At 36.3% G+C, this 24,596-nt stretch overlaps 1 protein-coding gene and 1 long non-coding RNA gene across 2 annotated transcripts in view; both read right to left on the bottom strand.

Moving 5' to 3' along the window:
* Positions 1-18,589, bottom strand: part of LOC129753031 (polypeptide N-acetylgalactosaminyltransferase 1) — a 104,143-nt gene extending 85,554 nt beyond the window's left edge. The window contains exon 1 of the mRNA XM_055748824.1: positions 17,294-18,589. Coding sequence (XP_055604799.1) covers positions 17,294-17,940 — 647 coding nt within the window. The 5' untranslated portion in view covers positions 17,941-18,589. The remainder of the gene's footprint in view (positions 1-17,293) is intronic.
* A 1,083-nt stretch (positions 18,590-19,672) lies between these two features.
* Positions 19,673-20,456, bottom strand: LOC129753967 (uncharacterized). The gene is made up of 3 exons (XR_008738961.1): positions 20,325-20,456; positions 19,995-20,223; positions 19,673-19,898 (listed from the first exon to the last, which is right to left on the bottom strand). It is a non-coding gene; the product is annotated as an uncharacterized LOC129753967 (long non-coding RNA).
* Positions 20,457-24,596: the final 4,140 nt, after the last annotated feature.

Below are 24,596 nucleotides of genomic sequence, written 5' to 3' on the forward strand. Positions count from 1 at the left end.
ACCAAATATGAATTTCAATTTTATATCTTTGAACCACAAAAAAAACTTTTTCATTATATGTTAATGAACATGATTCTCATCAGATAAAAAAAATGTTATCAAATTGTTATTCTAAATGTGACAAAAGTTTCATTCGGTGCCCTCAAAGCCAAAAGGGTATAAATACAAAAAAGATCGATTGAAAAAAAAATCAGAATTTAGATCAAATGTATAAAATACTGAATCAGTTATCTTTGCAAAATGTCAGATAAGGAATCCAAATAAGTTTAGTACAAAGATCCTGAGTATTCAAAATTCAGAAAAATTATGAAACTGAACTTCAGTAATTGAAGAAACAACACTAGGCATGAAAATCTCAATGAATTGAATCTGGAAAAAGATAAGATTAAAAACATTGAAGTATTCATGTTAAGAGAATCACTCAATGATATTAGCAACTCAACTATGAGATCGTTTCAATTTTAATTTAAGAATGATCATTTGGAAAAACTATATGCTGAATTCAGGGTATTTACTTCCGTAGATGATAAAATTTTGGTGGAATCAGTTGAAAATGTTTCAATTCGAATTTCAAGTCAACGACAGAAATTGGGGTGGAAAATTAAGAATCTCTGTGCTGTCGATTGGTCCAATTTAAGCAACTTCAGTTTTTTTGAGGAATTTAGTTTCAAAAATAGGGATAAAAAAGGGTTTAAAATTTATAAACCAACGGAAATTTAAAAAATAATGATTGATAAGTGAAAAAAAATTATAATAATACCTGGTATTAACCTGGATACCGTCCGTCTAAAATTCTGTTCTCTCTTGGCACTGTGAGCTAGTTTTGGTAAAATAAGCTGCTATTTTAGTGCAGTAAGCATTACTTAGAAAGTTAACGTAATAATAAACATTATTATTGTGCAAGACGTTTGTATTTAATGAAAATGTGGACATGTTTTTCTTTATTATTTTTAAGAGGAGAAATCACCGTGAATTTGTTTTATGAAATGAATTTGCGGCTTTATCGGTGAGGGTTAAAGAGTTGAAATGAAAGACGGATAGAAGATCAGAAGAAAATTCTAAGGTGGTGAAAAGAGCGAAGAGCATTTGAAATAGAAGCTTGACCACATGCTAAATTCTTTGTCCCGCATCAATTCTTTCGCATTCTTCAATACAGTTAATTGATGCGGGACAAAGAATTTAGCATGTGGTCAAGCTTCTATTTCAAATGCTCTTCGCTCTTTTCACCACCTTAGAATTTTCTTCTGATCTTCTATCCGTCTTTCATTTCAACTCTTTAACCCTCACCGATAAAGCCGCAAATTCATTTCGTTTTTCTTTATTTTAGCTGTTCTGAAGAGCCGATTTTGTTAAAATTCGGTTTACATTATTTTTGTCCCGACTTTGAGTTGAAAATTTTGAAATTCAATAACAATATTTTGATAATCTCAGCCCGCAAAATGAGGGAGAACTCCTTCACTGCTTATTCTAGGGGTCCCCTTAACTTATGTAAGAGAAAAACCATTAATACTAGATATTATTCCACTGGGCCTCTTTAGCTGTTATATTTCAAGTTTTCATTCCGATTTTCTAGTTTTGATTTATTTTCATAGATTTCTAGAAATTGAAGTAGTATGTTTACAGTAATGTAAAAACTTTTCTTTTCCTCGGGGGCCCCCCCTAAGCCGGGGGGCCCGGGGCAATTGCCCCTTTTGCCCCCCCGTTAATCCGGCCTTGTGTATAAGGTCGGTTTTCAAAATTCGATCATGAAATTTTTCTCATACACCTATTGCCAGCTTTAGACCCTTACCAATATTTTTGTGTTTTTTACACGTTCCTAAATAAAAATACGTTTTCCATGCCTGTTAAGTTTCCCTCGTTTTGCCTTCTTTTTTGAAGCGAATGCATTTGTGCAATTGTCATCAGCTGTCGATGAATCATGAATAAAAAACCTAAATAATATTTTTTTTTAAGTCTAAAATTAATTTTCGATGCACTTTTGCCGTAAAAACACTGTCCGATAAAAGGCTTTCGGACAAAATTTCTATCCATCCATAGGGGAGAGCACCACAAAACCCCGAATGCCTACCCATTTGTTGAGGTTAGGAGAGCACAGATTCAACCCAAGGGGAGGCTAGCTGGACCAATTTTGACCAGCTCCAGATGGAAAAGCCGAATGCTGGCTGGCTGGGAAGCTGGCTAGTAGTTTAGGTTATCGGTTGATGCTTATAGCCCGGGGATGTGTTTTCGAGCAGGGGGAAGACGGCCCCAGCCGCCATATGCGGTCCTTTGCATCCATTTCGTAGAATGGCCCATGTCCTGTGTCTGTCCGTCCATCCCGACGATGGTCGCCGGTCGTTGGCATAAGCTTTAACGGCCATATTTATTCCGCTTGCTATCCCAACCAACGGTTATTTCGGGGGCTTCGGTTTGAAATGTGTGGATGCATAGTTTCATTCTATTTTTTTTCTTCGGTTATTTTGGTTGTCTCCCACCTTCTGCTAGAGATGCCCTAAAATGGGAGCCTGGGGACAGCCAATCAACGCCACAGTATCTTGTATCATCCCTTGGATTCTGTGTGGGGTGATTGTCACAATATGGCAGATTTTTTGTCCAAGAAAATCATATTGGTACCTATACTAGTTTTTTGCTTGACTAGGATAAGCCCTTTGTTCGTCAGTGGAAAGGAAAATTTAATGAAACTTTTTTTTCGAAAAAGGCTTAAATTCACTTTTATCTTAGTGTGATGCATTAGACTCAAAAAAAGGGAACCATCCCAATACCAAAAGCTATGATCGGAATCAATTTTGCCTCCCATTTCTGTTCCGGCTGGTCAGCTTTTTTCCAAGGGTTGTTGGCTGATGGTTTTTGCCATAAAAAAAAAACCAACCATATGGATTGACATAATCCGGCAAGCTGGGAGACCGGAAAAAGTTATTGGTTTCGAATTGGAAAAGAAACGGACAAAAATGCGTGACTTTCAAATTGACGTGATGACACTTTCGGTTTCCACATCACATTGGACCAGCAAAGCAGAAAAAGAAGAGCCCGGGGGCTTCATTAGTTGATCCGGCGGTTTTTTAGGTGGTTGGTTGGATATTGATCATTCGGTTTCGGTGCTAGGGATCAATAAACTTTACACGCTTTTACAGTTTATTGCAGATTGATTTGTATTTATCCGAACGAAGAAGATGTAGCTGCTGTAAAATTGGTGACGGATTATAAAGAGATAATGAACTAAGGGAAATAGAAATAGAATAGAACATTTATAACTCTTAATCAAAATCCGAGTAATTTATATAAATGAACATTTTATAGCCTTATTCAGAAATTTTTAACAAACATTATTGCATTGGTGACTCAAAAAGGCTCCGGCAAAGAGATTTTCGAAAATAACTTTGAATTGACGGACTTGGGCGTTGTACAATGCTTCTGTTGCTACCCTGAATGTAGTTCATATAATTGACTTCGTGATAAAACACAAATCGGTTTTAAAACGCTATAATTCTTTCTGTAAAGAAAATGGACCTAACAATGAAACTAATTTATCAATCTTATTAAAGTGTCGACAAAATTGTCCAAAATTATTCATTCCAGTTTTGAGACTCGCATTTGACTAGATTTTTTTTTCTTTGTTCCTAGAAATCATATAAAAATAACATGAAATTGACGGTCAAATTGTTGTGATAAAACATATTAAGTTTATAATTTTGACTTTCAACTGGCTTTCGTATCAATCCTAACCATACTTTCATTTTATAAAATATCTCATTGATTAATTTTTAATCAAGCGGCGTAACCTAAATCGGACTCTTTGAATACCGCTAGCTACAGGTGCGTACCCGGGTATTTTGTGTGATCCGTATTTCCCAACGTCACCTATGATTATCGCCGGTTCCACTTGTGCGTTCGCTTTCTCTGCCATCGTCCATACTCCGTAGGTCTGGCCTCTGTTATTAACTTGGATAAACAGTTAACCTCTGATGCATGTTCTCAACAAAACCAACGCACCTATGTATCTGGACTGGACTGGATGTGTCTCTGCTCTACTCTGCCATGGACTGTGTCATTCGGAAGCCACGGAACCATCATCATTTTGAGGTTATCTTTGGCTCCGGTTTATTTTGATTGAAGCTTTCTTCAGTGAATGAAAAAAGGGAAAACAATCAAATTTTAGATTTGGTTTCTTTTTCGATAAACGTGAAAAAATAAAAATTCGTATGAAAATTAGCAAAATTTATTTTATAATCAATTCGAAGTGGATCCAGATAAATATGGTTGACTTAACCCAAAATGGGGTTGATCGTTTTGTTTTGCTTTGAAAAAGCGAGTGTCATTTGATGACATATGTCAAACTCGATGATTTAAACCGGATGAACCGATAAGTTATCGATGTGTAACGACTTGGAAAACCTGTGTATTACTGACCATTTAGTTGAAGCTTTACGAATGAACGAATAAATAGGTTTTCATTCATGAAATGGACAGTTGGAACTTTCACCAAAACAGCACTTGATCTTCGTTCTGTTCCAATAAATTCCACGGATATTTTTATGAACTTTTTTTCAAGAGTGCCTTCTAGAATAAAAAAAAGGCATTTGACACAATCTTTACAACGTAAAAAACGTATGTTTTACGCTACGTTAATGTCAAATTGGTCTGATTGAATCACCGACCAGTGAGAGGGTAACAAATTTTGTTTCTTGAAAACGATCATTATAAAAACTTGTTTTAAGTCTTTAAGAAAATTTTCCATTGAAAAGGTTCAAAAATTTCATCAAACTGAGCATGCCTTTTACATGAAACAATATAGTTTTGTGGATTTTGTTTGGTTACTACTCTTTTCAAAAACTGCTCAGTTTTTTGTCGAAAAGTAAAAAAATACTGCAGCGAATTTCTGTTTGCCTAACCTAGATTTGATCTTGTTGATATCACGAAGAAAACAGACAAATGTAGTTCTAATTATTTCCGCTGGTTATACCAATCTTAAAAGCGTAGTTGATATAAGAGGTGAATATAAGAGATTCAACTGTAATGGTATAATTGATTCAATTGATGATAGATTCAACTACAAATGTACGATTGATTCTAGGTATTGAACTATAAATATAGCAAATGCAACTATATTTTTGATTGATTCTATGATACTTAAATAAATACATACACATGCAAACAAAACATGTGTTTACATAAGTTATAGGTGTAGTTAGTGTGTCAGTAGCAGGCAGCTGGTGTTTACCAATGGCAAAAACAGAAGGTAATTAGCAAAGGTATAATTAAATTTGCTTGTTGAAATAAACTTGTGAAATTTTTTTTACTCCCTTTAGGTCCATTCCAGCCAGATGTGGCAGCAGAGCTAAATGAAGGAGTCCATGGACATCCCGGTTGGTGGCACCGAATGGCGTTTCACCGGAAAGGAAAGAAATGGATGTACAACGCCAAAACCGTTGATGTGCTGATTGCTATCAAAATCATATTGTTCTTTGTAACCATACACGGAGAAAAAAGACGACAGTTGTTCCAATTATTTCAGCTTGTTATACCAATAATCAAAATCCAATTGATTTTTACGCATTCAACTACTTGTATAATAGATTCAACTACAAACTTCTAATTGTCCTTACGCAATCAACTATCAATATAATGCATTCAACTGTATGATTTATTTTATGCATTTAACTATAAATACAATAGACTCAATTACAAACTGCTGATTGATCTTATGCAAGTAACTTTGAATATAATAGATTCAATTGTAATGGTATAATTGATTCAATTGTAATGGTATAATTGATTCAACTGTAGATATGATAGATTCAACTACAATTGTATGATTGATTTTAGACATTCAACTATAAATATAATAGATTCAACTGAAGTGGTATGATTGATTCAACTGTAAATATGATAGATTCAACTGTAGTGGTATAATTGATTCAATTGTAAATATGATAGATTCAACTACAAATGTATGATTGATTCTAGATATTGAACCATAAATTAGATTGTGTGTTACTTGAATACTATAGTGTTCATCAGCAAAAGCAAAAAAAAAACTAAGTGTGGGCCCAATACGTGTTCCCTGCAGCGATCGTATCACTGTTTTTAGGGCTCAGCCGATAGAACCTGACGTCGGTGGGAAAACGCAAGCGCTCTCCGGTGATGGGGAAACATTTTCCTCTACCAGTTCCTGGCAGCGGTCGTGTAGAAGGCCGACAGTTCCTGAAATTGGGAAAAGTATACCTACTCTGGCTGCCCGGGAAATCGACCTGGGTCTCGACGTTCTTTTACACGATCCTGGCAGGATCCCACAGGAAACTATCATTATGATAAGTCAGCTTATGATAGATTTATGTCATGATATTGTGTAAATTTTCCCCCCACTAGGTCAATCTTCGCCGGGTGCAGAAGCACGGACGTCTTCCAGGGCAACCATGCATCAAGATGCAAAAAGAACAACAGCGAAGCAAACAGGACGTGGATATCGGCGGCTAAAACGCACCAGATGCAAAATGCTGAAATAATAAATTAAAGGAAAATAAAACGTAGCCATAAAATTATTCCGAAAAAGTGCTTCAGATATGATAACTTCCAACCAATATAAACAGAAATTAAATGTATGGGAGAGTGGGGAATAGTGGGCCATTTTTTTTTTGTTGTTCTTACTTAATGATCCCGCGCCGATCCTCCGGTGCATAGGGCCGTGGTAAAAGACCTCCACTGTTGACGATCCGGAGCCAGCGTCTTCACCTGGTCCCAGTCAAGATTCTCGCCGACTGTTCGGATTTCAGCGGCTAGGCTGCGCCGCCACGAATTTCTGGGTCTGCCTCTTCTTCGATGACCTTCTGGATTCCAATCTAGCGCCTCTCTGCAAATCTCGTCTTCATCTCTTCGCAGCGTATGCCCAATCCATCTCCACTTACGTTCCCGAATCTCGATTTCTAGCGCCTTTTGATGACACCGGCGATGTAGTTCCTCATTCGAGATCCAGTTGCCAGGCCACCAAGCGCGGATGATATTCCGCAGGCAGCGATTTACAAAAACTTGCAGTTTTCGCGTCGTTACCGCATATGTGCACCAAGTTTGGCACCCGTACAGCAATACGGATTTGACGTTTGAGTTGAAGATTCTGATTTTCGTTCGTAGAGAGATCTGGCGTGACCGCCAGATGTTTCGGAGACTCGCAAACGCAAATCGGGCCTTTCTGATCCGGGTTTCGATGTCTTTTCTGGTACCACCATCAGGCGTTATCTGGCTACCAAGATACTGGAAGCACTCCACTTTCTCAACTTGTTGCCCAGCTACCATGAAACTGGAGGGATTTCCTGTGTTGATCTCCATCGACTTGGTCTTTCCGACATTGACTTTGAGACCTGCTGCTTTGGAACTTTCGGTGAGGTCGTCGAGTTTGCTCTGCATATCTGGTTGTGTTTGGGCGAGCAAAACAATATCGTCAGCCAGGTCAAGGTCGTTCAGTTGCTCCATTGTTGAAGGATTCCACGGTAATCCTCGGTTCGGTGCACAGTCAATCGATCCAATCAGAATCTCATCCATTACGATTAGAAAAAGTAGCGGTGATAGAATACATCCTTGTCTCACTCCAGCAGTTACCGGGATTGGTTCGGACAAGACACCGTCGTGCAAGACCTTGCACGAAAATGCCTCGTATTGTGCTTCGATGAGATGGACTAGTTTCTCTGGGACCCCTCGTCGCCTTAGAGCCGCCCAGATGTTTTCATGGTTAAGTCGGTCGAATGCTTTTTCGAAATCAACGAACACCAGCAGAAGAGAGTCCTGGAATTCGTTGATTTGTTCCAGTATGATTCGTAGCGTAGTGATGTGGTCCACACATGATCGTCCGGATCGGAATCCAGCTTGTTGCCGTCGGAGTGTAGCGTCTATTTTCTCCTGGATCCTGTTCAGAATCACTTTGCAGAGTACTTTGAGGGTTGTACAGATCAACGTTATGCCTCGCCAGTTACCGCACTCTGTCAGGTCTCCTTTCTTCGGGACCTTTACGAGGATACCCTGCATCCAGTCGACCGGGAATGTTGCAGTATCCCAGATGTCAGCGAAAAGACGGTGCAACATTTGTGCTGATAGGGCAGGGTCGGCTTTCAGCATTTCAGCAGGGATGCAATCGATCCCAGGTGCTTTGTTGGATTTCATGTTTTTGATTGCCGCTTCTATTTCAGCCAGCGAAGGCGCTTCCGAGTTGACGCCATTTATGCGACTTACTATTGGCGCTTCGAGCTGCAGATTCTGTTGGCCATCGCTATTCGTGACTCGAAAGAGTTGTTCGAAGTGCTCAGTCCATCGTTTGAGCTGATCTGTTCGATCGGTCAATAACTGACCTGCTCGGTCTTTTAGCGGCATTCTTGCATTAGTCCTTGCACCACTGAGGCGGCGAGAAATGTCATAAAGTAATCGGATATCTCCATTGGCGGCGGCTCTTTCCCCCTCTTCGGCTAGGGAGTTTGTCCAGGCTCTCTTGTCTCGTCTACAAGCTCGTTTAACTGCCTTTTCCAGCTCCGCATATCGTAAGCGGGCGGCTGCTTTGGCTGACCCGGTACATGCCTGCTCAATTCCGACTTTCGCCTTTCTCCGATCATCGATCATCCTCCAAGTTTCATCCGACATCCATTCACTTCTTCTTCCACAAACTTTACCGAGAGTACCATGGCTCGTCGTGATAAAGGCATTCTTGATTCCACACCACTGTTCTTCGACTGTTCCGTCTGTCGGCAGCTCCGAGGCTCGGGATTCTAGCAGTTCAACGTATGCCCTTTTCACCTCTGGATTCTCCAACCGGCGGACGTCGTATCGAAACCCGACTTTCTCCTCGCGCCGTTGGACACGCGCAACTCTCAGTCGTATCTCGCCAAGGACGAGGTGATGGTCAGATGCAATGTCTGCGCTTCGTTTGTTGCGGACATCAAGAAGGCTCCTTCTCCATTTTCGGCTGATGCAGATGTGGTCAATTTGATTTTCTGTTCGGCCATCTCGGGATACCCAAGTGACCTTATGTGCTGGTCGATGGGGGAAGAGCGATCCACCGATCACCATGTTGTTGTTGCCACAAAATTCTACAAACAGCTCTCCGTTTTCGCTCATCTGTCTTAGGCCATGGCGTCCCATGATGCGCTCAAGGTCCTGATTGTCAGAGCCAATCTTTGCGTTGAAGTCGCCCAAATGGATTTGAATGTCACCCTTCGGAATTCTCTCTACCACGCTGTTCAGTTGACTGTAAAACTGCTCTTTCTCCTGCAAGTCGGCAACGTCAGTTGGCGCATAACACTGGACCATTGTAAGGTTTCTAACCCGTGTTCTGAATCTGGCTACGATTATTCTTTCGTTTATCGGTTCCCATCTAATGAGGGCCGCGTAGGCCTGCGGGCTTAACAGGAAACCAACTCCTCGTTCCCGAGTAGCATGTTCTCCTCGTATGCCAGAGTAAAGCAGGACTTGCCCGGATTGTGTCTTGTGTTCTCCAGTATTGGGCCAACGGACTTCGCTCAGTCCCAGAATTTCAAGCTTGAGGCGGCTAGCCTCTCTAGCAAGTTGTTCCAGTTTGCCTTGTTGGGCAAGGGTTAAAACATTCCAAGTTCCAATTCGTGTCCGTGTTTTCATGCTAAAAGTCGTCGCCAAAGTTCCAGGTCGGTCATTTCTTTCGGATTCCGTAACAATTTCAAATCGGGAGCAGTAGGTTGTTAGCCTAAAGTCCATAGTGTTGTTCCATAACTTCTTTATTATAAAAGATACAATGAAAATAAAAATTGCATGGTTTTCTACATTTTCAAGGTATCATAAGGTGTTTTTTTTTAATTTTTAATAAGTTATTTTCCCCAAATTTGGACTGTTTAAAAAAAGCAATATTTTTTGGATTTTGAAAAATGGTGGAGAATCGTGGGTCACTAAATTCGAATTGATCAAATAACATGCAAAGCTTATGAGTTGACCCAAAACTGTGATTTCATAATTCATTTCGTTATTTTAAAGCAATTTCAGATGATGAAATAAAAAATAGAGCTGTGTATGATCGAATAGCTTCCGAAACCTGGCTCGCGAACGTTTTGGCAAAATTTCTTATATAGGATGGACAAATTTTTTTATAACTCTTCATTTCTCATTAGAAAACTTTGAAGATAGTAACAACGTATTTTAAGTTCTGAATGTGTATAATAAAATAAAAATATAGGTGTTTTAAGATGTGCGGGCCACGATTCCCCACAAGCTATGATTTGCAAATTGGTTGCGTTTGTGTGACTTATTGATGTTTCATCAAAAATTCCTTTTCCACGTGAAAGATCATGACAAAACTAAGATCATAAGCATATGAGAATATTTTTGTTATGAACTTTAGGTTCTCCATCGATGCAAGTAATGGGTGTTTTTTTAATTATGTAAGCAAATTTTTCCAATTTTTTTTAGCTTAATAAATAAAAGAAGCTTATGATGCGTATTTAAGTCAACAACACATAAAAATATATGCTCACGCAAAGCGACGACGATGACAGTTGGTTTGAGATTTTTATCTCAACACACAGCTGAGATATTAAAAGTGGCCCACGTTTCCCCATGGCCCACGATACCCCACTCTCCCCTACAATATTTATAGTTGACCTCAGTGGAATCAATCATAGAAATAAAATTGAATCTATTATATTTATGATTAAATGAATCATATTATTATAATTGAATCTATCATATTTATAATTGAATCAATTATATTATTATAGTTGAATCTATCATATTTATAACAAATCAATCATATAATAAAAGTTGATTCTACTATAATTATTGTTGATTGTATAACATCAATCGTGCATTATAGTTGAATCTATTATATTTATAGTTGAATGCACAAAATTAATCATACAACTATAGTTGAATGTATTATATACATTGTTGAATGAACGAAATCAATCAGATTGTCTATTATATGTATTGTTGAAATTTGAATAATTAGAGTTAGCCGAGAAGCAATCAGACATATGATTGAATATAAGTGGATTATTGTTGGAAATACTATACTTTTTTGTCCGTGTAATCGTTTGTGCGCTTTTAGCTAATAACAAATAAACAAAATATCTATGAAACCAAAATAAAAATTAAGGCATGAATAATACGAAAAAACAACTGTAAATGAATAATTGAACGCGTAAAATCAATCATAGAAGTATTATTGATTCAATCATAATCAACCAAAGCACTAGAGTTTAATCTACAATATATATATTTAGTTGAAAGCCCCAAACCAATCAGTTAACCCAAGTAACATTTAAAGTTTTATAGCTGTTCTTAAGACCAAGTTTGGGTTTCGTAGGAGGCTTAATGAGTCTTACAAAACAATCGGCGTTACTTGGGAAATTATAGTTGAATTTATTAATTTGATTTATTATATGATTAGATCAATCATACAATTGTAGTTGAACCTGTCATATTTATAGTTGAATGTATAAAAACAATCATACAAATATAGTGGAATATTCAATAAAAATAGTTGGTCGAGAATCAATCATGAATATGATTGAATATAGGTGGAAGATTGTTGATGAAATTATTCTTTTTTCCTCGTGATGGTTAAGAAAGCATAACGGATTTTTCGATAGTAGTTGAATAATTTGTGATTATATTTATTTATTTTTTTGCGGTTCTTATGGGAAACAGGTTGGCTAGCGGGTTTCCATTTTTCAAATTCCCGGTTTTCCTTGTGAGATTTTACGTTTTTCACGGTTTTAGAAAACACTGCTTAATACCTTTCACAAGATTTATTGACCAAACAAATATATTTATTTATAATATTTGCAATTGATAGTGTGTGAAAATAATAAAGTATTGAAATGTTGAAATGTAAAAGGGTAGGAAAATAATTCCAGTATTCTATTTGTTAAACACAAATTGTCACCTTCGTCGTAGTCTTCGACAACAAATTTTTTCAACTTTGACAACTGTTTTTTAACGGAAACTTCTTCATTTTCATAACTTGAATATTTTAGACAGCATCTTGGAATCTTGTAAAACTGCATTGCATCATTTTAAAACAACATTATGATATCATGGGTACATTTGAGTTGACGTTCTGGATCTCAAATTCTTTGGAAGATTATAAAGTTCAAGGCAGTTTATTGAAAAATTTATGAATTCTTCGAAAAATTATGTAAGATTTGCTAGAATTTGATGCAAAAATAGATTTATTGTCATTTTTTTTCTCCATAACTCTAAAAGGAACGAAAAGGTACAGGTGATATTTTTTTTTGGATTTCTCATTTTTAAGTTTATTATATTTTAATTCAAAACCTGGTAAAATGTCAATGCTGTTATTTCATTTCACTTGCGAAGTAATAAAGTTATAAATGTGCATTTGATAAGGGGTTCAACAATCTCGAAAATCTCAAAATATAAAAATTAAAAAAATTGCCATGCCATGAATCAAATTAAATTTTTTAAATTAATTCTGATATATCAGTATATTCAGACAGATAAATATAAAAGCTTTTTTTGTGCTGTTAATTTATTTTACTTTTATACTCGGAATTGAAAAGTTGAACTCAAATTCTGAAATACCAAATTGGTATTGAAATTATTATTTATAAAAGTCCATTTTCGTTTCAAAATTGAATTGCCTATTGGAACTTTGAGTTTAAATTTTGATTTCTAATCCTAAGATTTAAAATTCAAAATTTAAATTGATAATAATGGCAGGAATATCAATACTATTGTTGTTTTTTTTTTTTTTAATTCTGAATATGGGTATATGATTTTCAAATGTTATTTGAACAATTATTTCTGAAATCATAGTACTGTGTACTGGTTACTAAATTATGGATTTGGATTATTAGTTTCCTAGTTTTGGTTTTATTTCTGTTCTAAAATAAGTATTTTAACCCAGATAATGAGTCTGAATTAAGAATCTCAAGATTAGTTATATTTTTACATTTTGAGTCCGATATCAAAACTTGAAATCTCAAACTTATACCAGCATCTTTTTAAAAATTCTTAGTCTAACTGAATGCATGATTCAAGTCTTAGCACAGAGAACTTAATTCGACCTTCTTAATTTTGAGTTCTGAATGAAATAAGTATTCACAATCTAAATTTGAAATATCATACTGAGACTGAATTTCACATCAAATTTTTCTATATCAATTCTCAATCCAAAATTCGGATTCAGAAATATTAATTTTGAACAATTCTGGCTTTAGTTTCTAACATTCGGTGGAAAATCAAACATTGAAGAATGGAAATATGCATAAACTTTTCCCATTTCGTTTTTTCATCACAGAACTACAATTAACGTCTATGTTAAATTTTTAATAAAAAAATATTATTCATTAACTTCAACCTTTTCTTCTATACGCAGGATTCATATAGAAAAAGTGATTGGCACTACATAAGGTTTTTTCCCGGTGTTTATGTCAAATTCCCGGTTATTTCCCGGTTTTCCCGGTTCACACCCTGCAGAAATGAAAAAATGATAAAAATTACAAAAATGACGAATTTTCAAAATATTCTATGAGTTTTTATTTTAAACCGGAGGAAAAATTGATGGAATTCTAGCAGACCGAATTCAACCTCATAAGCATTTTTTCGAGAAACTTCAGTTTAATGTACAGATCATTCCAACAAAAGGAAACAAAATTATGTTAGGACTAGAATTAGGAATTTTTAATCCAAGAAAGTAATTTTCGTCAATCATATTCGCTTTTTTGTTTTTGTAAATGAGGTTCAAATTATTGTTTCAAAATTCTCAGGGCGATGCTGTTCAGTTCGGGCTGGTCACACCAAAATATTCATAAAAAATTCACCAAAGGGTCAAAATGTTAAATTCTAGCATAAATTAGAAGATAAGCCCCAAAACTCGTAACTATGCTACCTTATTAATTGAAAGTTTATTCACTTAAAGCCTTTTTGCTGAACCGTTTTAATATTTAAAGATTCGTCGATTCAAGAAATCTCTCTAAGGTAACAAACGAATTCATATGCAGAAATCGGCTAATAATCGAAGTTCCAATTTTAATTACATGTGTAACTCGTTTTGTTTTTATATCTGTGCTTAATAAGTTGATATTGAGAACTTTGGCTAAGACATTCCGTTACTTAAACAAAAAAGAAGATGAATTTTAAATGGGAGTTAAATTAAAGTAATATTAAATATTAAAGACCACAAAGAAATACAAACAGTAAAGTCTCACATTTCTACTAGCTAATTCTCGGTAACAACTGGACTAAATAATTTTATCATTTTTGTGTAGTTCGAAACTTCCAGTTGAATTTTTTAAAAGATGGTTTGAGCGTAAGTTTCACAATTTATCAGTTATCCTTGAGCAATACATATATTCACTGAGTAGCTGAGCTAAAAATTCCCGATTTCTTGGAGAAATTTCCGACTTTTTCCCGATGGATTTTAAATCTCGACTTTCTCCCACAAAAAAAATCTTAAATCAAATTTCAACAAAGCCACCTATCTAACAATATGCAGAACTTTTTTACACTATGCCAGAGCAGAGAATTTATACCTATTGATATTTTGGCACTAACTTCATTAGCCGTTTTCGGTTCATTCGTTTAACCAGAATAATAAAATGCTAGAACTTATTCCTGAATTTGATTTCAACCGAAGACAAAAATTTCGGCAACACCAAAGTTTCAGGCACCTCTGGGTACAAAACTTGACAAACTTCTTGCTACCCTTATGGCTGTCACGGGCCGGATGACCGGATATGCCTCCCCAGTCAGTTGCGAGTTGTTTTGGATGGTTTGTTTGTTTGATCGCTGCTATGTTGTTTCTCCCTGCTCGTTTTGCTACTCGAGAGCCGAGACGACGATACGCTAGGATTCTGGATACGCATCTCATTTTCATCCTTATTATACGGCATATGCTTGCGTATGTGATGCGTACGGTATCAAAACGAACCCAACGGAAAAAAGGGGCCTTGGGAAGGTGGATATGTAAAAGATGTGCCCCAAGAACAGCAGTAAAACAAGTTATCTGTGGCCCTCTGGCGGCCGGGAGAAAAGAGCAAACAAACAAGCTAACTACCATATCATGTGTGTATAGGGCTAAAGGTTCCAGCGAGGAGAGGAAGCAGAATATATTTTCCAAATAGCTACCGGCAGTCAACAACTGTTTCGCGCGTAGATCCGAACCAGTATTAGCCTGTGTGTATTCATAAGCAAAATCAGAAGAGATTTTACCTTTTGCCTTGTTGTTGCCAGAGAATAAAGTGGTTCTTGTTTCGGGTAACCCTTACTCTGCTGGGCCAAATCTACATACCCGCAACAAATTCGATGTAACTAGGATATATGCTGGAATCTACATAGGTATGCTTATCCAGCTTCGTATATGTGAAGATTTCAGAGTTCTGCTGATTTGTTTATGCAAACTACCTAATAATTCACACCGATTCGAAGAGCCCATGTAAGAGAATAGTATGCCTATACTGGAAGTGAAGAGGAGCTCACAATGTCTTCGTTCTTGAAAACGTCTTGTAAAAGAACAATTTCTCACAGTTAAAGCATTTTTTCGCACAAACATGCTAAATATGAATCTTTACAAAAGTCCAGTGAGCTTAAAGAAATGAAAACCCTACCAAGAAAGCGGCTGATCCGACCGATAGACATGAGCCGGAGATTTTCGGCAATACCAGTCTACAAAGGCAATTTATAAAACCTTTTTCTATGATTTGGCAACCCATGATCTGGCAACCCATAAACATAGATAAAAAAGATAGCACATGTGGATCTCGGTTTTAATATATTACCAAATCAAAAATTGCATTATTTGTTTCTGGATCTAGATTAAGAATTTCGATCGTAGGAAAGACCGAAACACAAAATTCCAATCGATACACATTTCAATCGAACCGAGCTTTCGTAGGAGAACTTTCAGCTTTCTAAAAAATTGAAAATTAAACCAATGCTGTTGATAGTTATTTTGATTGCTGTTGTACTTCTGGCGATTATTTTCAATGTTCGTCATATGAATTTATCGGGGGACTGAGATAAATGAAAAAGGTACGTCAATGATCAAACACGGATAAAAAACTCTACAGGTTGTTAACAAAATTCGTATGGTTGGCTCTTCCATATCACTGAATTTTGGTTGAACCCTCAATTTTGCTGAATCTACATCGATGACTACGAATAAACTAGCGTTGCTGTAAAGTTGTTTTGGCTATCGAGGATTTCTCATCTGCTTATCGCTAATATGGCTAACATATGGTGGATTTGGCTATTTTATTCAGGTCAACTTAAAGATACTAAAATTTAGTTTTAGAATGTCACAAAAATAGAAGATGGTGGAAGTTATTTTTTGGCGAACACACATCAGAAAGCAAAAATGTAAGTTAAATTTGTTGTGTAGGTTTATTTGTTCTACTAACAGTTGTATTCAGTTTCAGATTCATCCGCTTGGACATCTCAGTTGCAGCGCGCATACTTTGATCCCGGTAGGCCGAGGCAAAGGGAAATAACAAAATTCCCCAAAATGTCTGCAAATCAATTTTATCACGTAAGTCATTCGATATTTTTAGAATATTTATATTGTTCTCTCGTTAGAAAAAAAGCAATTTTGTTCTTAACGATTGTTTTTTTTTTAAATTTTGTTTCAGGGTCAGGGTGGGGTTGGCCGAGCAAGCCTTGAAAATTATCCTTCTGGAAACGGCGGAGCAGCAGCATCAATTAAGTTCTAGACCCGAATAACCCGGGTGGTTAAAAGGTCTCAAATAAATAATAATAATAATAATAATAATCAATTAAGTTCATTGCATTGGTTTTAATGAAAAAAATATGCCACTATGATTCCATGCCATATGATTCAATAAAAAAACACGTGTTTTTTTAAAAATAAAAAGGAAAAACAACACAGTTAAACGCTTAATATTTTGGATTCGGTGTAATGTTGGTTCCCAATGTTTTTCCTGGAATTGATTCTCAGAATTTTTCTAACTTTTTTACAACAAACTTTGAAATAAAAAAAAAACAATTTCAATTCATCCAATTACATCAAATTGCATTTACTATCAATTATGTTAAAGTAAGCGCTTGAATTTGTTGAAAATTTCCTGTGATGAAAAATAATTGAAAAAAAGGAGAAACACTGGTTTTAAACAAAACCCAATTAACTAATTAATGAATAAAATGGAAATGATAGTACCTAGATAATGAATGGAATCCCGATTCTTTCCAAAAGACCGCCACAAATGTGAACGTACAATTGTGGGATGATAACAGAAAACCAGACTATTATTATTTTTAGCCAGACGAACGTCTACGTCTAGCTAGCCCAATCTTTTGGCTTTGCACCACTAACCTGTTTCGCTGCCGCAAGACCTTCACCTTCGAAGGCAACCGAGTTCGGACGTAATAGTCGAGCTTTCCCTTCAGCTCTTCGTTGGTGCTCCCGTCGTCGACCAGGATGATTTCCTTCAGCAGCCGCGGATCTGCCGTGTTCAGAACCGAATGCACCGTGCGGACCAGTACCGAGTATGGCTCGTTGTAGAAAATAATGATCACACTCGTCGAGGGAAGGCCGTCCAGATCGTAGGTTTTTCGTTTGCATGCCGGATGCCGCTCATCCGGGGGAGTCCGATTGTAGCTCAGATGTTCACTTAGCTCTTCGTTCAAGGCAATCGTAGCCAGTTGTTTATCACCGATTTCTTTCGGCTCCCCGGTTAGGTCTACCCCTTTGCCATTGTTCCCCAGACCCGGTTCCTGTTTGGCGAGGTCAGCAAGGACCTGTTGTTCGAACAACTGGTCCTGGCTTCCGGTTCCTACGGCCACCAGGATGTTGCCCTTGTTAAGATTTGCCACCAAAGCACTCGGTATCTGGATACTGTTGGTGTTGTTTCCATTATTGAGATTTTTGAAATAAAATAGTACGAACAGGACTAAAATCAGAACCAGGATCAACTTCGAGCCAAGGTTGCGTCGAAAGCTCAGGCCTCCCCGGAAGAACATTGTTCCTCTATCTGAACGACGACAGTTGCCACAACAACATCGAAGAGCCGGCGAGCCACGAGAACTTCTCCTGCTTCGATCCGAGTATTATGTAGATAGAAAGCGCCTATGTGTAAAATTTCCCCACGACCGATGCCAATCTGTGTGTTGTTTATTTTAGTTATTCATCAAACGTACAATAACATTCTTGTTGCTCCTGCTTCTTCCAGCTTTATACACTTTTCGGAATCCGAATCACAGCAAGCAATGACCGGGGCAAGCGAGCTGTTGAATGTGTCACTCACTTCGGTCCACGTTAGCAAACTTTATGTACAATCGAAGTAATCCTTTTCAAGATTCACTGGACCCAATATTAAAACATTAAACACCTTCAATTTCCCGTCAATTTTTCAAAGCCAACCGAACCAAGTTCCCACAATCGAACCGATTTCCCGGGAACGGCTAATACGGTCAGTTTGCTCCACGTCACTTTTGATCACAACACCTTCGAATTAACTCATAAAATCGCGGCGGAATACAGAAGAAACAAGTCAGTCTTTCAAAACCATGAACACATAAAAAGATGGAACAACTACTAGGCTGATGATGATGGTTCTTTCTTTTTCTTCATCGAGAAACGGACACGCGACGAAACACATCCATACCAGTTGAATGGTAAAAAAGGACTGAATGGAATTTTTCGAGGAAGCTTTGAGTTAAGATGAACGAGGAGAAACTAGCAAACGAGAGAAAAGGCAAAATTCAGGAGAGAGCTTTCGTTCCACAAAAATATGTGACTTTCAAACTTCAGCAGTTGAAAATTTCATATTACATAAACCATATTCTTAAATCAACCTAAATCAAGAACTCTAGGTAAACAATTTTTAAAACATTTAATTCAAGTTTATTGCAGCTGGATTATCCAATCAAAAATATTAACTTAACGAAGTTATTCCAGAGAAAAGTCACATTATGTTATCCTAAAATTAAAAATTAAGCTTTAAGCACATTTTAAATTAAAACTAAATAGAAGAATAATCATTAACAATTATTCATCTTATATTTAGAAATCAATTATCAAATTTATTTGAACAGGGTCAGTTGAGAAACTGCTTTTTGGTTTTCGTTGAAATGAAATATTCATGGAGAGAGGGAGTGATGAAGAGAGAGAGAGCTTACTTCGAGTTTCGTTTTTTGAGAGAACGAGCAAAGAGAAAAAGCCTTTTGTTGACAAACTTTTCAATTAAAAGTTTAAGCAGGGATGCCCAGTGATCATTTTTAAAGATTTTTTTAGGAACAAAAGGGAAGAAAATTGTATCTACTTAAAAACCAAAAACCAATAATTCAAAATTCTCCTGTACCTTCGATAATTTTTCAATTGTTGAGGCCACCACACAATATCGCGTTGGACGTCGCGTCATGTCAGCTGTCAACGCCGTCGTTGAGTACTAAAATGCTGACGCGACCGACACGCTCGGCCATATTGAACCATTAATGCTTGAAAAATAACCATAATCGCAGTTTTGTGGATCAAGTCGTTTTATGAGTTTTCAGTGAAAACTCATAAAATGAGATTTCAAGGAGAACTTGGATTATGGTTATTTTTTAAACATGTTCACAAAAGAAAAAATTTGCAAAATGGAATGAAAAATTCTATGCAAAAACATCTGAATGAATGTAGAACAACAAGCATCAAACCGTGTATATCCAAAAGAGCTTTTATTTAAATATTTGGATTAATATTAAAAACTAAAAATATTTATCGAAAACTTGTTCAGGTCGCATGAATCGAAATCTCCCGTGTTGGATGTTTACAATGAATATGCACTATTTTGTTGCATTTTCGCAAGTGCTGCTGCCTCCTCCCCGGTGACTGCACAGCACCTGATCTTGTATCCGCTCCTCCCATGTTTCCTAACGCAGCTTCTCGAATTGGACTCGGACTCAATGAGCGAAGGGAAGTGATTTTTAGATCATCACTGCAACGGATAGGAAACAGAATAAAAATTATTCGTATGTTACTATGAAAATAAAATCCAACGGGGTATTATAATGTTCAAAATAACATAGCTTACCTCTTGAAAAATGTTTTATCATATGGCAAAGCAGAGTGGTTCCTAGCAGATGTTTGCCACTACCGCCAGTCTCCGAGAAATCTGTCCGTGCCGTTCTGATGAGGTGAAATAATTTTCCTCCGATTGCGGGTTCATTTCTTCGCATAGTTCTCGTTAGTTATGCTATTTTTCCTGCAAATCATTCAGCGAAATCTCTTGGTTCCTTCTTGTAACAAATTCTTCCGATCAACTACGAGAAAAAAAAAATAAGGTTATGGTAATTTGGAAGTGTCCCTAAATTTTATTCATCAAAACTGTTTTTTTTATAGTGATAGCTTAATAGATACTTACGCGTTAATTGTAATCTTTATCTTATACATAAAGTCACTATGATAAACTAAAACCAGCGAATTCACTGCGAAGCTGTTAAAAAAAAACAAACACGAACTCTTGCAAAGATGGCTGCAAATTGTATCATATATTTTGCGGTTGAAATTTAACCATTTTGCTGCTTATTCATTAGAACTCACAAAATGCTTGAATTTTAACAGTTCATTACGGTTGAAAAACAACAATAATGGCAGTTCTATCAAAAATCTCAAAAAATGGTTCAAGAAAAGTCATTAATGGTTGAAAAAATATGAGCGTGCAAAATGACGATGATATCTAGAGTTTCTTTTGATTAGGTCGTATGAACCAACATAAACAAAATTGAGATATTTACTGCAAACGATTGAAAAACATGTACTTTACGTTAGGTAAAAATTTGGTTGCATTTGATCAATAAATAAATTTTAAAACATGATTTGAATTTTAGACGAATAATGACTTTCTCATTTTTGAGTGCAATTTGGTTTTAGCGACGTTTTGCGCAGCACTGGATTGCCGTGATGCAAAACGACGCATAAACAACAGTTCGTCGTCGATGGTTTTTGCGACCTAATGTATTATGGTAGAAAATTCATTGCCAGGTGATGAAAACCTTATTTTTATCAACAGAAATCGTTCAAAAGAGTTGTTTTGCATCGTAGGGAAACAAATGTCTTCAACTAGGTAAATTCAATAAACGTTACTTCTATGTCTTATTTTATACTCAGCCTCTTATTTTTTGTTCATAAAGTAGCAGTCAACATAGAATCTTCGGACGAGATCCTGCACTACTTGAGCGGTTATCACATTCACAGGAAGTACCTAACCGGCCATTTCAAGTAGAATAGAAACCTGGTACACAGTCCCTCGAAGCACATGTTCCAACTGCTGTACTGGTGCGGTGAGGAGATTACTTCATTCCAGTGTTACAGACTGGGATCAGGCCCTCTCACCAATTTTGTAGTGCGCATATCACCCACGGGGCCAGACAAAGCTCGAGGAAGTCACGCGTAAGTCCTCTATCTTTTATGTTTTTGCTAGATGATTGACAATTTGCAAAACGACGTTGGCGCCAAAAACGTAATGCAAAAGGTCGTTGGTACTTGTTTACCCGAAAATCTCAATTAATGCCTGTACCGAGGAAACTGCCACATTTCTCATCTGTTTTTGTACCGTATATTAATTTTTTAGACAACTCTGACTAAAATATGAAATACCATAATTGAAAATGTGTTACAAAACTTAAGCAGCGATTTTCTCGAAATAAGTCAGGTGGCTCATACGACTTAATCAAAAAAAACTCTAGATATAATTTTTGAACCCTGTTAATTTTTGGCGCTGGAAAACGCTTCCGTTTAGTACAAGTTGTCATTTTTGCAATTTTTTACATTTTAAACTTTTTTTTTATTATTGTATTGTACTAAGTCGTTCTTCAGATAATAATTTTTCGCGTTCTGTTGTTTGAACACGAAGGTTAAAAATGAATTTTTTTTCCGGGAATTTTACACCACGGTCATTCTTCCCAATATGGTTAAAAATGAAATCTAGAGTTTGTTTTGATTAGGTCGTATGAGCCACATTGCGTGTTCCGAGAAAATCGCTGTTGAAAATTTTGAACACATATTTTATTCTAGTATTTTGAATAACACTTAGAGCTGCCTGGAAAACTTATATTAGATGTGGAAATAGTTGAAGAACATGCTAATGAATTCGATATGGCCATTCGTTTAGTTATATTCAGTGAAAATGCACTTACGACATTTTGCATTATCTACTTGGCACTAACGTCGTTATGCAGACTGTCGTAACTTTTGGTTCCGGCTATCCCGCTACTCCACATTCTTTTAAATTTCATTTAGTTTTTATTGCCATCAAGAGGCACACTACACCCGTTCTTCACTTCAATATCGTTCAAACTGAAGTTCTATAACCTTCTTTGTCAAGCTTGCACCTATTTGACAGTCCTTCCCTTTTTCTCTCGTATTTTTCGTCATAGTCTCTTTTCTCAATCAGTGATTATCCGTCTTTTTCTCTCATAACTACTATTTTTTTTACCACTGGGTATTTTTTTCGCTTTTCCACTGATATAAATTATCAATTTATATTTATTCTACAAATTGGATATATTTTTCATTTCAGTTTATTTAATTATATATTATTTATACCTTCTATTCACTACACAGACTAACATTAATTTCATTTTAACTTGATTGGAAGTTTCTCAATCTTTGTAATTTCCATCGAAATTAATGGAAAACTGATGTTTAACTTAATAGTATGCAGAGGTGTTACCTGAAAGTACCCGTTCTATGATTACCGGAATCGATGCTGCGAGGGAGTGTCCATAAGGAATGTTCGTAGTCCACTGACCATTGGTGGCTTGCTGTTCGAAATGATGAACGTTCCAGGAGTGCGGAAACGTTTCCAAATAGCCTCTAGTTGCTTTGTTATGGCTGCCTCTGTAAAATATGAGATTGATATTTTTCGATTTGGCGCAGCATAAATATTAACATTAATTGAACTTACCATGTCAAATATTGAAGCCCTCTTTTGTACCAAAATAGCAAAAACTATCATTTATTACCATTTCTGATTAATATTTTCACTTTTGTAGTCTTTCTGAAGCAATTTCCGGAAAAAATGCAAAAGGACGCTTCAACCACTTCGCCGAACTGTTGTTTTGCGACTTTTTGCATGCACGGCAAATTAGCGCGATGCAAATAGTCGTTAAAACCAAATTGCACTCGAAAATGAGAAAGTCATTATACGTCTTAATTTTAATTCATGTTCTAAAATTAATTAATTGATAAAATGAAACCAAAATTCTACCTAACGTAGGATACATGTTTTTGAATCGTTTGCAGTAAATAACTCAATTTCGCTTATGTTGGTTCATACGACCTAATCAAAACAAACTCTAGAAATGGAGTCTTATTTTTTATATACTGGAGCATAATAACTGGAGCACACGCTCATTTTTATATAACCATTTATGGTTCTTAAATAACCATTTTATGATATTTACTTCAAAACCGCCAATATGGTTATTTTTCAACAATTTTTCTAGGACGAATTTTAACCATTTTGGTAGTTTTCGAGTATAAACCAGAAAATGGTTGAATAATTTTCTATCGCCATTTTGAAAGCGGTAATTGCAGCCGGACGCCCATTAAGCAAAATTTTTTCTTCCGCGGAACAGCATCCAGTTTCCAGAAATTGGTTCTGGAAATTGTGGAAACTTCGGAGTTGTAGGAGATGGAGAAAGGTAAGTGATTTCTTCCAATTATTTGTCGATCCCAACATTATAAACAAAAAAAAATTCAGGGTACCGATTGGATGACGCCGGTTTAGGCACGGCAGATACACCAACAACATGCCATAGGACGAGGACTCACTCACCGGTCCATCGTTACCAGCCACAGCTAATGGAAGTACAAAAGGAATTGTGTTTCACACCATCCGGAAGGAGCTGGAACGGACCGGAATGTATGAAAAACATCACCAGCGAGTCAAAGATTATTCGCCAGACCCGCCTCCTCCACACTCACCCCGTTAAGGATAGCAGACTTGTGATTATTTTATTGACCATTCCGCAAGAGCTCGTTTCCAGCTCGTGGGGGAATTTTACTTTTGCTACCAGGTGATTCGGCTGCTGTTTATAAGTATTATTATCATAATGTAAATACAAGAAATAAAATTATTATCCTGATGACTCTTGTTTTTCTAAATTCTTTCGACAATTGTAATCAATTTTACAAATCGAACGAAACAGCTCTTACGGTTAAGAAATAACCATTTTTATATTTCTACGGTAATCTTCCTTACAGTTGAAAATTAACCATATTTCTACTTCTCCCCGAAAAGTCATTTTATGGGTTCTCATGGAGAACTCATAAAATGACATTTCCCGGGAAAAGGTCAAAAATGGTTATTTTTGAAACATATATGGTTTAATAGTTTCTAGCGTGCATGCAATTATTGCTAAAAATTTAAACTTCCCAAAACTGGCATCCCTTCGCTGCAAAAAGCCTTTTCAAGTTCAATGATGTTCTTGACATCTCGATGATTGTTTACATGTCATGCAAGACACTGAAAGAAATTCATCGAAATCATTAAATGATTTTGTCAGTATTAAAATTTTTTGTCAGTTTTATTAATTATTTTAAAATTTTGTTTTTTTTTCTGAACAGGAAACTATTTAAAATTTTGACGATCTTAATTTATTCCAATCTTTTTTTGATCTATTGAGGATGA

This window comes from Uranotaenia lowii, chromosome 3, assembly GCF_029784155.1.
Source record: "Uranotaenia lowii strain MFRU-FL chromosome 3, ASM2978415v1, whole genome shotgun sequence".
Classification (NCBI taxonomy): domain Eukaryota; kingdom Metazoa; phylum Arthropoda; class Insecta; order Diptera; family Culicidae; genus Uranotaenia; species Uranotaenia lowii.